We start from the raw sequence: 15,851 nt of genomic DNA, 5'->3' as shown, positions 1-15,851 counted from the left end.
AGCAAAATATTTACATATTTCTGTGTCCCTTATCTGCCTTCCTTTAATATGTTGATGTCAGAAAAAATGCAGGTGAAATTGTTTGCTCAAAAAATCTTAACAGAAGAGTGAAACTGATGTGTCTGCTGACCTTACAGAAACCCTACCAAGGACTTTATTTAAGCTTAAATTTAGAAGCGGTAAAAAACTGGCACATTATTCATTAATTAGAGGATTCATAGATTTGGTAAATTCTTAGTTTGATACCATATAAAAACAGAAACTGTTTGACTGCCTGTTAATAAATGTTTCTCTGTATGTTGCCTCTTGCTCAGGAATGCTTTATGTATTTTTGGTGTCTGCAGACTGAAGAAGTCCTGAAGATTGATGGAGGGCCATGCTATTCAAACAGCAGGCGTTGCTGAGACAGAAGCTCCTAGTGCTAGGCAGCCTTGCTATTGGAAGCCTTCTCTATCTAGTTGCCAGAGTTGGGAGCTTGGATAGGTAAGTCGCTAAATTAGCATGTCCCAGTGACATCAATAATTATAAATGGCTATAGGTGCTTTCCCCACCTCCCCGCCCAGTCCAATTTCCTCTTAAGCTTTGAATATAATTGAATAGGTTTCTAGCTCTTTGTCTTGCTGCTAGCATTTAAAAAGACAATCTGCTGTAGTATTGATTTTTATTGTTAGTTTCCTTCTGTATAAAAACAGGGGAAGACATGGGAAAACTGAAGGAGCATTAGCTTGCTGAAGCCCAGTACCTTGGTCCATGTCCATTTATATTCTATGTGCACTGGCATTTGTGTTCAGAAGGAATGTAAAGTGCCATACAGTAAATATGTCACCACAATAGGTCAGCTTTTGTGCACAGTAGCAGGCTAACTTCAAGTTTCAATAAACAGTAGTATCTTGTACATTTTCTTTTCTGATATTTATGGGTGAGCAATTAAGATGGTATGGTGGTAATTAAACTTGCGCATAAACCTGCAAAGTTTGTTTGTCAGATCTTGGATCTTCTTGCACTTGAAAGATTGCTGAAGGATATAAAGCATATTTTAAACTCTGTTAATTAGCTTTTAGTTATTGTTTTTTTTTAAAAAAAATCCCCCTTGAGACGGATGTAGTGAATAAAAAGATCTTGCTGGAAATGATTATTTTCAGGGCAATTGTGAGATATAAAACTAGGGCCAGTTCTGTTTATTATTCCTGTTAATGCCCAACATTGTTGACTTTGAATTACAGGAAACAACTTACTTTCAATTTCATAGAGAATATGGAACTAAGACTCAATTACCAAATCCTTTTTTCTGTTTTATGACAGTTAAGTTGCTCCAAGAAATGGCAGAATTAAAAGAAAGAAAGTCTATTTGATGAAAGATTTATGTATCAAAGTTGCTTTCTGAAATCTATTTGGAGGCAATTAGTATCCTAACATGGTAATTTAAATTATGTATAGTATTGTAAAACTTCCATTCAAAAATAGCATTCCAGGCTGAGACTGTAGTTAGATGGTAAAGGAGCAAACATAAACATTGCATGTACTTTATTTGGCCAATTATAGCTACATTATTTCTTAGATCCAGTTGCGTTAATGCCAAATTCATATGAGTTGTATGAAAATTCAAGTTACTGGTTGAAAAAACAAAACAAAATAAACCCAAGCCAATTCATACTTATTTAGAACGTATAGGATTTATCTTTCTTAATTATGGAACGCTAGTTAGCATATATAAGTTCCAGATGGATTCCCATTTGGACATTGGATACATGTAGAGCAGCTTAATTTTATCTCAATCTTTATACCTGTGTCACCAAATCATATTGTGGGACCCAGCATATGAGCTTCATTACCCCACAGTGTAAAGCTAGTTTGTTTGCCCCTCATGTTGCACCAAGGATAGGCAAACAAGTGCTGAACTAGCAATTTAGCTATCAGGACTGCATTGTGTCTAGCAAGTGTAGATTTACCTGATATTTCCCATATGCTAAATATATAACCCCACAGCCTATGCAGTTTGCAAGCCATGTATAAGGTTTATTAAACAAAATGAATAAGACATGCCTGTATTTCCAACACTTTATATATATTAGGACAACAGGCATACTGGTTAAGATAGTTGTGTAGCCCCTTCCAATTCGTTTAGTTTTGTCTCTTGTAATATTCAGTGTTTGTTCTAATAGATGAGAATATATGTAAGTTAGGAGTTGAATTATGGAGCTATTGGTGTTTTTTAAGATTAGTTGTTTGCTTGCAAACATTTTATTGCCTGATCAGATTACATCATCAGTGCTAGTGAGTGTTTGCTCCCTGTTTATATTCAGTAGTTTGCCCTGCCAGTGTTAGTGGGGCTGTGGTTTTCTCCTTGGTACTTCCTGAATTAAGATTTTTTATTTTTGGCTTGATTGTTTGTCTAGCATTAATTCCTGCTTATCTGGGTGTAGATCACTGGAGAAGATGAGTTCTGGTCTATGGAGATTCTCAGTCATCCAAATCATAGTTGTCCCAAAGTTGTTTTTCAAGAGGCAGCTGGATTTTCTTTTTTTTTTTCTTTGAGAACATTTTGCTTCTCATCCAAGAAGCTTCTTCAGCTTTTGAAGCTTCTTAGATAAGAAGCAAAACATCTTCAAAGAAAAACAATAAAGTCCAGTTGCCTCTTGAAAAAGCACTTTTGGGATGAGTTCTTTTGTTTCCCTTTCAGCTTTTTATTGTGTCCTGTAGAAGTCAATATATGTAGCTCAGAGTGAACTGTGGAGTTCTTGATGCTTTGGTGCATAACTTTCATTAGCCAAGTAGGTAACATTGCTGATCATATTACCTAGTTGGCTAATGAAATATCTCCACTCAGAGAGCATCAAGGAATGTTTGTTCTTTTGGTTGACCATCTTCTTTTTAAATGCACATTTTAATATATATATATATATATTATTTATGTGTATGTGTATGTGTGTATGTGTATGTGTGTATGTATGTGTATATATATATATATATATATATATATATATATATATATATATATATATATATATATATATAGTGTGTGTGTGTGTATGTGTGTGTGTGTGTGTGTGTGTGTGTATATATATATATATATATATATATATATATATATATATATGTGTGTGTGTGTGTGTGTGTGTATGTGTGTGTGTGTGTGTGGTGTGTATGTGTATATATATATATATATATATATATATATATATATATATATATACACATACATACACATACATACATACATACATAAGCTGCTGCCTAGAGTCATTAGGCAGCCTCAATATTTTTTTAAAAAAAATTTATTTATTAGTTTACTTATCTAAGTTACATAGCCATCCATCTTACAAAATAAGTGACCCTGGATAGCTTATAATGTGAAAATAGTCAATAAATACTAAAGCTCAGTATTGTAATTGTTAGCAAATAAAACATCTAAAACTGTAAAAAAAAAAACTGAGCTGAAGTAAAAAGTAGATGAAGCCATGTTAACAATAGCAGAGGCACCTCACAGGTTCACCCATCCGCTGGGGTCTTCAGGACTGCTGACACAATATATTATTGAGGGACCTTTGGTAGCTGAGAAGAAATGAGGCCAAGATCATCTTAGGGGGTGGGAGAAAATTTCACAATGCAGGCATCACTGCAGAGAAGAGCTGCTGTGTACAGCCTTTTAAATATAGTTCCCTAGACAATGAAACCTATAATGTAGTTCCCTATTAGATCTGGTCAGGGCAAGCAGATGAAACCAGGGAGTGGCAGTCCCTCAAATAGGGCATTTAAAAAAAATATTGGTTGTTGTATGCAACTTAGAATTAAGGAGAAATTTCCTGACAGTTAGAACAATTAATCAGTGGAACAGCTTGCCTCCAGAAGTTGTGAATGCCCCAACACTGGAAGTCTTTAAGAAGATGTTGGATAGCCATTTGTCTGAAATGGTATAGGGTTTCCTGCCTAGGCAGGGGGTTGGACTAGAAAACCTCCAAGGTCCCCTTCCAACTCTGCTATTGTATTGTATTGTATTGTATTGTATTGTATTGTATTGTATTGTATTGTATTGTATTGTATTGTATTGTATTTCTCCAGAAAAGACAGGCACCGTGATGTGCAATATTTAAACCTCTCCTTTTCATAATGGTTCTTGCCAAAGATTTGCACCATTAGCTGCTATTGTCCCCAAACATACAGCACATGGAAAACACAGTTTTTAATGTGAACTACCTTGATCTATTAATTGGGTTTCACTTATTTGTGCATGTAAAAAACTCAGATGGAAATGTTCAGCTGTGTTTGTCTGGGCAACAACATTACATGCCCTTTTGGTTTCTGGGGCATCTGTATTTTTCCTCCATTTAGGATAAACAGATTTTTAAAAATTAAAATAAAATAGCTTATATGAGCCTACTAAGCAGGAAAAGGAGAGGGATATTGGGAGAGACTGAAATATTTGAATAATTGAGAACACAATGTTTTTCAGGTAAGTTGTCAACTTTCTAATATAATTATAACTTTGGTCTGTTTGTTTGCTATTTATGATCTTTGTTTTTCAACAGTTAATGAAAATAAACTAAATATGCAGCTAGGTAACATGAAGATTAATTTTACATTGCACTCCAATGAGGGATATTGTGTTTTCTCACATTCATTCATTTCTAAGAATTGTTGCCTAATTTCATTCAAGAAAAAAATGAAAGAAAGAAAGAAAGAAAGAAAGAAGGAAGGAAGGAAGGAAGGAAGGAAGGAAGGAAAGAAAGAAAGGTGCCTAGCCTAGCTTGCTTCCTCCCATCATCTCCCATCAAAATCCTACCATGTGAAGATATGCAAAATGGTCCCAGGCAATTATGTAGTTACACAGAGTGGACACAAATTCCTTCTTGTCTCTTGCTGGAACTTGGCCTATGACCTCAGGCATGAAATTTAATTAACCTTTTCCCCAATCTAGGCTTGCCTAGCTACAAATGTTATTAATGGTCATAAAATTATCCAGACATAGTACTTGACTCTTGAACTTCTGCAGTGGTGACTTCCAGCAGATCCATATATAATATGCTAATGGGAAAAAGGAATGATTTTATTTTTCTCTCTCATTGTGCATGATGGATATGCAGCCATCAGTGAACTCTATCCTGATGATCCAAAAATATGGATATCCTATCTCTTGCAATATCTCTTTCACCCATTGAAACAGATGTTGGGCATATTAATGTCATACCTTCTATATCCCCCTGCTGGATCTATACAACTCAGTGCTTGTATTGTGGCATGAGCACTAATCAATCAACAGGAGGAAGCGGTTATAGAAGAGCTAAGAACTGTGTTAGAGGATTAGGTAAGAAGAAATTAAATCAGGAAATGAAGCCAAAGAATAACAAAATCACAATTTTCCTCCTATTTAAGTCCCCCTCTCTGTCCTTTGTAAGGCCCATATTTGATAACTCTCCCCTGCTGAGGCTGCTGTACATCAGATGGACAGGGAGCCCAGATTTCACCCCTTCCTACTACCAATGCGGGGTGGCATGGTTTACTGCTATTTTAAGGCCAGAATAAAGGTAAAGGTTTCCCTTGCGCATATGTGCTAGTCGTTCACGAGTCTAGGGGGCGGTGCTCATCTCCATTTCAAAGCTGAGGAGCCAGTGTTGTCGGAAGATATCTCTGTGGTCACGTGGCCAGCTAAATATAAATATATGACTAAACACAAAGGCGGACAGAACGTGGTTACCTTCCCACCAAAGGTGGTCCCTATTTTTCTACTTGCATTTTACATGCTTTCGAACTGCTAGGTTGGCAGAAACTGGGACAAGTAACGGGAGCTCATAAGTAACACTAGGCGGTACTAGGGATTCAAAACCGCTGAACTGCTGACCTTTCTAATCGACAAGCTCAGCGTCTTAGCCACTGAGTCACTGGGTCCCCTCAAAGCCAGAATATACTGGTTAAAAACTGTAGAAAATTTAACAAATCGGCTTAACATGGTTTTAGAAAAACCAAAAAACTTCTAAAACATCTCCCCAAAACCAGGGAAAAGAAGCAGACAAAAAGAAAATTCTGTCCCTAGTATTGCATGAACAACCTTCATCCAATTTCTATTATCATCTACTTACCACCCTGCAGTCCTCAAGTAACCAAACTCTTAAATACTCTAGCTCTAAATTACAGCTCTATGGTGTATTGCATAGAATAGCCAATTCCTTTCTTGATATGCTGGCATATACTGAGCTGCTTTTCATAAAGCTGCATCACTCATCATGTTACCTTAAAAAAAACTGAGGTCCTTAGGTAGGATTCTGATGCGCTACACTAGAATAAAGCAGGTACTCCAAGTTCTGAAGTTGTTTAGCCCCTATTCCTTCCCCTAGCAGACAAGTGAAAATTTCGCAGAAAGTGTATCAGAAGACAAAATACAATTAGGAAAATATACAAGAGGTAAGAATCAGAAATAATTCTCTGTTAACACCAGAATCTACAACAAGCCACAATAATGTCAGGAGGTAAAACTGCCTTTATGTGGTCATGTAGAGTTGCAGAATTTGTGCTGTGACATTATGACACATACTTCATTACTTACCTCTCTTGCTCCTCCTTGGATGCCTTAGTTGGCTGTGAGATCTACGGTCCCCAGATAATTCTATTTTAAGCTAAACTTTTTAAATGTTTTAAAAATAAACTCTGTACCTTGAGAATATCTTAATTATATCATGTTGGTATTGAATTTAGAATCTGCTGCCTTGAAAAGGAAAGCTTTTTTCTAGTCATAGTAGAAGATTTGGAGTAGAAAATTCTCATTAACAGACTGAGACTCATTTTCTATAAGTTTTGCTCCACTACGTAATCCTGGAAAGGTTGGGGAGGTTTTTTGTGAGATTGAGGATATGCTATTTAGAGCCAGGAGTGGGGCAGCATCACTATATGCTTACACAACATTAGTTATTACTTAGTGTGTTTGGACTCACTCACCCAAGGTAAAAAAGTGTCGTGGGTAAATTCTGATCATTTTGTACAAAATGTATGTTTTATTTTATTTTTTTGAGAATTTTTTTTATTGTTTTAAACAAAAACACACAAAAAAAGAATCATCTTTCGTTATATCTTGTAGAAAGCGTATCGATTGGTTACAAATATATTCCGTGCGTTTCTTCCACAATCCTTACATATACTTCATTCAAATCGAGTTGTACATTTTAAGTCAAGAAAGAAAAATTATGTATTTTACTATCCCTGTACCACAATTCTCATTTAATTACCATTATTTAAACATGTTTTTATCTAGGGTCATTTATATTTAAAGACACAATCAGCTACTGGCATTCGTTTGCAGTTTCGATAGATCTGCAATAACATTACACCTTTGTGACATATTCTAAAACAAATTCAGTTAAGTAAGATATCTAAGCATTTCCCCCCCATAACACACCTGTATGTATCGTTAAATATTATCCATTAACGTTTCTTTGTTATTATTGTAGTTGACTAAAAATTATTTACTGTTTATCTCACCTGTCCTCTCCACAGGCCCACACAATATTATACCTTTATAGCCATCTTTAAAGAATGATTTATTAATAGGATTTATAGGTCTTTTCCCTCAATCCCAAATTAGTTAATTACATGCTAAGAAAATAAACATTGAACATCTAAGACAATCTAAGAGATGTTAACATTTCTACTTAGCAATCACCAAAAGTATACGTTAGCATTTCTATGGCCCGGTTATTTATCCTAACTAAGGTAATCACAAAACGTATGTTTTAAATTTATCTGTTAATATTTAAAGCCGGGGTACCCAACCTTGGCAACTGTAAGACTTGTGGACTTCAACTCTGATGCTGGCTGGGGAATTCTGGAAGTTGAAGTCCAGATATCTTCAGGTTGCCAAGGTTGGGCACCCTTGCTTTGAAGAATATGAATTCAATGCATATGATTAACATTGTGCGTGTGAAATACATGCGTAGCAAACATAGTGTGATGTAGTCCCTCCCTACATGTATATTTAGGGACTGGGACATGCTCTTCTTACAGCACAGAATATGAAACAATGTAACAATATCAAGGTTTTTGTATTTGATTAGATCTTAACTGATGAGCAATAAGTTTAAAAAGTTAACTTTTTAATGTTATGTGTTATGTGTGTGTGTTTCCTGGTTAACAAGCTCATTAGCTTCTTTTTAAAAAATTCTATTTCCATTTTATCCTAAATAGGTTGGTGGGGAGAGAAATATATTCTTCTGTAGAAAGCAACAAAATTTTGCAAGGCAAAAGGACATTACAATTCTAGAAAATAAAATGTTTTTCTCCCAGGGTATTAAATTGCAAAAAATATGTGCCCTGCAATAAAGTTATTTCTCAAGTTATCAACATTTTAGGATTACACTACACAATACACTTTACCAAATTAAAAAAAACACAGTGGGTAAGATACAGTTCTTCTGAATGGATGCATTTCCAGGCCTCAGGCAAAGAGAGAGAGAGAGCGATGAGTATAGATAGATATAGGTATAACACTGCCAACATTTCAGAATGTTGTTAACATATATGAGTGCCAAAAATATGCCCATCTTCCAAAATGTAACTGAAAACAAAGAGTAGATCAGTGTGGAACTTTCTGAGAAGAGAACAAGTACATAATTTAGTGGGGGGGGGGGTGCTAGTTTATAAGTGAGCAGACAAGTTGTATATTAGCTATTCAATTCCTTCCATGGAAATAGACATAAATATCTTGCCTTATGAATAGAACTAGGTGAACCATCCAAAAATTCATTATAAATTAATTATTTATTGTTAATACCATTAATTATTATTGCTATCTTAAATCTATCCACTGCAGGATAAAGGTCTCTTTGTTGTAGGCAATAAACCATAATCTACGAGGCTGGTCTGGTGTGGATTGAGAGAGAAATGAATGAGCACACACGCAATAGCAATAGCAATAGCAGTAGACTTATATACCGCTTCATAGGCCTTTCAGGCCTCTCTAAGCGGTTTACAGAGAGTCAGCATATTGCCCCCAACAATCTGGGTCCTCATTTTACCCACCTCGGAAGGATGGAAGGCTGAGTCAACCCTGAGCCGGTGAGATTTGAAACGCTGACCTGCTGATCTAGCAGTAGCCTGCAGTGCTGCATTTAACCACTGCGCCACCTTGGCTCTTGCATAGACACACACATAGCACAATCTCCACTCTAACTTTAATGCTATGTGGCCCATTCCCATTTATACGGAATTCTGATTGAACATTTATACAATTTCAGAGTTACTAATGCAAAGTACTTTTTTCTCCTTTTCTCCTCTCCTTTTCTCCTCCCCTCCCCAACCCCCAATTGTAGACTGCAACCCATTTGCCCTATTGAAGGCCGATTTGGACTCCATGGGCAGGATGAAATCCCACTCAGAGCTCTACAGTTTAAGCGTGGATTATTGCATGACTTCCGAAAGGGTAATGCCAGCAAAGAGCAAATTCGACTTCACAGTTTGGTCCAGCAAATCCCCAAGGCCATAATAATTGGAGTGAGGAAAGGAGGAACCCGAGCACTACTAGAAATGCTCAATCTTCATCCAGCAGTGGTCAAAGCCTCTCAAGAAATACACTTCTTTGACAATGATGAGAACTATGCCAAGGGCATTGAGTGGTATAGGAAAAAAATGCCATTTTCATATCCTCATCAAATAACCATTGAGAAAAGCCCCGCATACTTTATCACAGAGGAAGTCCCTGAAAGGATTTATAAAATGAACTCATCCATCAAATTACTGATTATTGTCAGGGAACCCACAACAAGAGCTATTTCTGATTACACTCAGGTGCTGGAGGGAAAGGAAAGGAAGAATAAAACCTACTACAAATTTGAAAAGTTGGCCATTGATCCTAACACCTGTGAGGTGAACACTAAATACAAGGCAGTAAGAACCAGCATCTACACCAAGCATCTGGAGAGATGGTTAAAATACTTTCCCATAGAGCAGTTTCATATTGTGGATGGCGATCGTCTCATTACAGAACCGCTGCCAGAACTCCAGCTGGTAGAAAAGTTCTTAAATCTTCCTCCAAGGATAAGTCAATATAATTTGTATTTCAATGCCACCAGAGGGTTTTACTGCTTGCGATTTAACATTGTCTTTAACAAGTGCCTGGCAGGAAGCAAAGGACGCATTCATCCGGAGGTAGATGCCTCTGTCATTACCAAATTGCGCAAATTCTTTCACCCTTTCAATCAGAAATTTTACCAGATCACAGGGAGGACATTTAACTGGCCCTAAGATAAACTTCCTACAACACTGTGTGTTGCACCTGGAGATATGCAACCGTATCTCAATTAGAGTATATTAAAAAAATATATGCACTTTTCATACTCTCAATTATCAAGGTAATCTTTTTTTTTCATGCGTACTTGTACATATGCAGTGTGTGACCAAATATAAGATGGGATCAATTTTTCTACAGAACAGTGCATACCGTCAAATTTAAACTCTCTGCATAATTGCATCATTTTATGCTGTACAATTAAATGAAAAAAAAAGTCATTTAAAGAAATTAACTCAGCTACTCAGTTCAAAGGGTCAGCACTCTTATTTGCTCCATAAAATTTAATATTAAAGATATCTGGAGAAAGGCAGAATATTGCTTTAAAATTCATTGCAATTTTAATTCACTGCAATTAGAATTCATTTCTGAAAAATCCGCAATGCAATATTGTATTTCTAAATATTGTTTAGAAATATTATATTTCTATTATAACATATCTCTAAAAGATTATTGGCCCTTTAAAGAGAATACATTTATGTGGCAGGCTTATAATAGCTTATCACTGCTCCCCAGGAAACCTCTATTTTGGTAACAATAAGGGGCCTATAACATTTTTATGAATAATTATTACTGCTTCCATGAATTGGGGTGGGGCAATTATTCCGATTAAATGGATGAAAAGCCAATATAAGTTTGCTATGTGATTATACCCTATACAATGCTAAGTTCTTTTGAAAAATCTTTTCCTAGTGTTGAAAAGAAACTTTCTCATCCAGTCAACATAGTTTCAAATTTCCTGTGGTGAGTTTGCACTATTGTTTTTAATTGTATGAATCATCTTGGCACTTAGAGCATGTCAATCATGTGTCAAAATGGAAGTCTTTTTTCTCCCTTCTATGCTTATATGTTGACAAAGATTTGATGTACATATTGTATATTGTTTGTAAATACTGGTTTCACACTAAGTAATTCTATTTTGTAAACTAAATATGGCTATTTAATTTATTGTGAAAATTAAATTTATTGTGGTATTTAAAATGGAATGGATTAAAATTGCTATATGTGCAATTTGCTTTTTGTATTTCTTCAGTGGATGTTTGATGATCCTATGATGGCTCATTATCTCAAATAGCAAGCTTTTCATTGGAAACCATTCAAAAGTTCAGCTGGGAGTCAACGTCTGAGTAATTTGATTGAGTAATATTCAAAGATATGCAAAATCACCATTGAGTTGGTAATCCATAACAACTACATTGTTGTCAGGTGTATTTTTAGCCGTGTCTGTAAAAAGAAGACTGTGTACTATGCAAAAAAATCAAGCAAGTATCATTCGTTCTGCAGCTGTAAGACCATGGAAGGCTACCAAAAATGTTTTTCAAATGTTGTTATTCCAATAATAAGATGATGGTGCTTATATGGACCTTTTCTGCTTCCATGACTCATATCCCTAGGTACATATGGATGCTTAAAGTTAAGACAATTTATTATAACAATTTTAAAAAACTGGATTTTCATGAGAGCATTGCCTGGAATGAATTGGGAAACTTATACTTACTGAAGCTTGAGGTTTCAGCATCAAATCACATTCATTGCAATTCTTTAAGGTTTTTCATTGATTTCACTAGAAAACTTAAGTTAAGCTAGACTTACAAAGGAGTAAAGATGAATAAGGATAAAGAATCACTGGGACATAGAGTCTGTGGTTTTAAAAAAAGGCTTATTTGGGGTTTTTTGTGTCTATGGGAATGAAGAAAGAGACGAATTGGATGCACTTAAAGGAATGGAAATGTCACTGGGTAATGGTTGCAAAGAAATAGGAACCCTAATTGGGGGAAAAACCCAGCCTTTTGCATTTGTGTGTATGCCTCACAAGTACATAAGCTGTGTAAAAATTACTTCCAAAAGTAATTTGTAACTATTGCATAGAAATGGAAAATAACACTTCAAGAATACTTCAGCTGTTAGATTTGCTTTAGATTATCATCTCTGTGTTCATAACATAAAAAAAGCAAATAATATAAAATCAAATCAAGTTTACTTTAACTGATTTGTAAAGTGTAAGGTATTTCAGAGAAAGAAATTGGTAATTTTCTACTTGTATATATGTATGTAACGGATCTCTAGGTGGTGAGAAACTAATGGAAGTTATTCTTTTAACCTAAAATTAGATGTAAAGTACATGTTAAAATACATTTTAATTCAAATTAATCAACTCAGTTAATGAACTGAATAATCATCTCAGTTAATTCACAGAGAATCGCAGGCAACTAAGGATTGTTAAGAGGGAACTGCCAGAGGAGCTGATGTGATTCCAATCTTCAAGAGAAGGAAAAAAAGTAGATCCAGGAATCCACGGACAAATCAGCTTAACATTAGTATCTTGGAAAATCCTAAAAAAGAAAATCAAGCAGCAGATTTGTGAGCATCTAAGAAATGACCAGAAGCCAGTATGGTTGTATTAAAAACAGACCACATTAGGCAAACCTTATTGCCTTCTTTGATAAAGTGACTAAATTAGTGGATCAGAGAAATGCTGTGAATATAGTTTATTTGGACTTTGGCACAGCATTTGCTAAAGTAGACTATAGCCTACTTCTTGGTGAGTTGGAACAAAGTGGGATAGAAAGTACTGCCACCAGATTGATACTCAGTTGACCAACTACATTCAGTGTGTAGTCCTTAATGGACCTATATCTATTGGAAGGAACTGTGCAGTGGGATAACTTAAGGTTCTAAGTTCAAGTGCTCTTCAAAATCTTCATAAATTATTTAGATGAGGGGATAGAAGGGACACTAATCAGATTTGCAGACAACACCAAACAGACGGGAATTGCCAATATTTTGGAAGATTAGACTCATGGTACAGAAGGATCTTGACAGATTTGAGCATTGGGCCCTTTTTTACACTGATGAGAAAAGTAAGATGTTAGACAGGAAAAACCAAATGCACAGGTACAGGATAGATAGTACCTGTCTCAAAGCAATATCTCTGAGAGGGATCTAGGTGTTCTAGTGCAGGGGTCTCCAACCTTGGCAACTTGAAAACTTGTGGACTTCAACTCCCAGAATTCCTCAGCCAGCAAAGCTTGAAGTCCAAGCTTGAAGTCCACAAGTCTTGAAGTTGCCACGGTTGGAGACCCCTGTTCTAGTGGACCACCAGTTAAGTATAAGTCAGTCATGTGCTGCAGTTGCAAAAAACAACAACAACCAATGCAGTCCTAGGCTAAATCAACAAAAGGATAGCACCAAGATCACAAGAGACATACTGCTCTATATTGCACAAGTGAGGTGATACTTGAAATATTGCATCCAGTTCTTCTTGCCACAATACAAAAAAGATGGTGAGACAGTGCAGAGAAGAACAAAAAAATGTGATAAGGAGTCTGGAGGCTAAATCATGTGATGAATGGTTAAGGGAACTAGACATGTCTAATGAAGAGAAGAATTAAGAGTGACATAATAGATGTCTTCAAATACTTGAGAGGCTATCAGGGAGGAGGACAATTGATTTGTTCTAGGGCAGAACAAGAAGTAATGGGTGGAAACTTATTAAAGGGAGATCCAATCTGGAACTAAAGAGGAATTTCATGACAGTAAGAACAATTAATCAATGGAACAGCTTGCCTCCATCGCTGGAAGTGGGTGTTCCATCGCTGGAGGTCTTCAAGAAAAGATTGGGCAGCCATTTGTCTGGCGTACAACAAGGTCTCCTGCCTTGGACAGGGGGATGGACTGCACGATCTGCAAGGTCCCTTCCCCCACTAGGATTCTATGATTTAAATTGTTTGCTGTTCTTCTCTAATTAGGCTTCAATTTTTATAATTGCATACGGTTTCAGTGGGCTTTTGATATGTGTTTATGTCTATGAAAAAGACTAATCCTTGGTTAACATCTGCTTCATTCAGCAACCATTCAAACTTACGACAGTACTGAAAATGTAGATTTATGACCTTTTCTTGATGTTATGGCCATTGCAGCACCTCCATGGTCATGTGTCCACAATTTGGATGCTTTCAACTGGTGCATATTTACAAGACTCCCAGGACCACCATTTGAGAACTTCACAGCTGGCTTCTGACAAGCAAAATCAATGGGGAAGCCAGCAAAAATTGCAAGTCATGGTGATGTGACATTGCACTTAATGACCATTCAGTGGTTCACTTAATGATTAACTGACATTATAGGACAGGTTTGGTCATGGTCATGTGAAGTGCCACTTAATGACCACATCACTTAGCAACCGAGTTGACAGTCCCAATTGCACTGGTTAAGCAAGGATTACCTGTATTTTGTAAAAAAAAAAAAAAAAAAAAAAAAAAGGAATAAAAGAGATAAGTAGAAAATAGTTTTAGGCACACAAAGACATATATTTCAGTAGATATAAAGTTTCTTTTAGCATTCCTACTTCCTACCTCATCAATTATTCCCTCCCCCAAAAGAAAAAAATATTGTACAAGGTGATGATGCTTACAAAAGAAAACAGATTGGTTTTTCTTGTTGTACATGATAAATTTACCAGCACTAAATAAAAATAGGTCCAGAAATCTGTTGTAGGTCTTCCGCGACTTACAACAGTTCATTTTGTGATAATTCAAAGTTACAACAGCACTGAAAAGTGACTTATGACTACTTTTCACATTTACAACAGTTGCAGCATCTCAATGGTCACGTGATCAAAATTCAAATGTTTGGCAACTGACTCATATTTATGATAATTGCAATATCCCAGAGTCCTGTGATCACCTTTTGCAAACTTCTGACCAGCAAAGTCAATGGGGAGGCACGATTCACTTAACAACTGTGTTGCTACCTTAACAACTGCCGTGATTCTCTTAACAACTGTGGCAAGGAAGGTCATAAAATGGGTCAAAACTCATTTAACAAATGTCTCACTTAGCAACAGAAATTTTCAGCTCAATTGTGGTCGTAAGTCAAGGACTACTTGCATATTAATTATATTTAATTACATTAATTATATTACATTATATTATATTGTATTATATTCATTATATTGTATTATAATAAATTATATATCTTGTATTATATTATATATATTATCACACATACAAACACATGCAATTAAAAGTTGCTATGTCAATTAAAATAGAACAATGTAACTAAACAGCTGATTCTTTAGAAAGTATAGACTAACCTTTTTTAATGACCAGATGCAATTATCACCTCTTTTTTTGTCATAACCTCATGTTTTGGTCAGTTTCCAGAAAAAAAAACAGCCATAGGAATGCATTGACTTGCTTAATGACACCTCCATTCACTTTATGACCATGGCAATCACTTAACAACCACCACAAAAAAGGTCGTAAAATCAGGTCGGTCACATGGATGCCTTAATTAGCAACTATCATATTTTAATGGAAAGTCCAGATTGCCATCAGGTCAAGGACTGCCTCTATACAAATGATTCTATAGAACTCAGAAAGAGGGGTGCAGGAATTCATCTAACATGAATATATTTGCCATCTGTTATAGGTGTAAAAAGGGACACGGTGGCTCAGTGGCTAAGACGCTGAGCTCGTCGATCAGAAAAGTCAGCAGTTCGAATCCCTAGTGCCACATAATGGAGTGAGCTCCCGTTACTTGTCCCAGTTTCTGCCAACCTAGCAGTTCAAAAGCGTGTAAA

At 36.0% G+C, this 15,851-nt stretch overlaps 1 protein-coding gene across 1 annotated transcript; it reads left to right on the top strand.

Moving 5' to 3' along the window:
- Positions 1-352: 352 nt before the first annotated feature.
- Positions 353-10,958, top strand: HS3ST5 (heparan sulfate-glucosamine 3-sulfotransferase 5). Its single transcript, XM_032216838.1, has 2 exons — positions 353-483; positions 9,294-10,958. Exons 1-2 carry the CDS (start codon positions 377-379, stop codon positions 10,222-10,224), a joined length of 1,038 nt encoding a protein of 345 aa, XP_032072729.1. The 5' UTR covers positions 353-376; the 3' UTR covers positions 10,225-10,958.
- Positions 10,959-15,851: the final 4,893 nt, after the last annotated feature.

The sequence above is a fragment of the Thamnophis elegans genome, chromosome 4 (genome assembly GCF_009769535.1).
Source record: "Thamnophis elegans isolate rThaEle1 chromosome 4, rThaEle1.pri, whole genome shotgun sequence".
NCBI lineage: Eukaryota > Metazoa > Chordata > Lepidosauria > Squamata > Colubridae > Thamnophis > Thamnophis elegans.
The sequence above is the reverse complement of the archived record's forward strand: the minus strand, read 5'-3'. Positions and strand labels throughout refer to the sequence as shown.

What these genes read in the sequence shown, in the direction of transcription:
- HS3ST5 (XM_032216838.1), top strand. Translation starts at nt 377, where the DNA reads ATGCTATTCAAACAGCAGGCGTTGCTGAGACAGAAGCTCCTAGTGCTA. An exon ending in AGAGTTGGGAGCTTGGATAG is followed by an intron (nt 484 to 9,293) that starts GTAAGTCGCTAA and finishes CCCCAATTGTAG; the next exon opens with ACTGCAACCCATTTGCCCTA.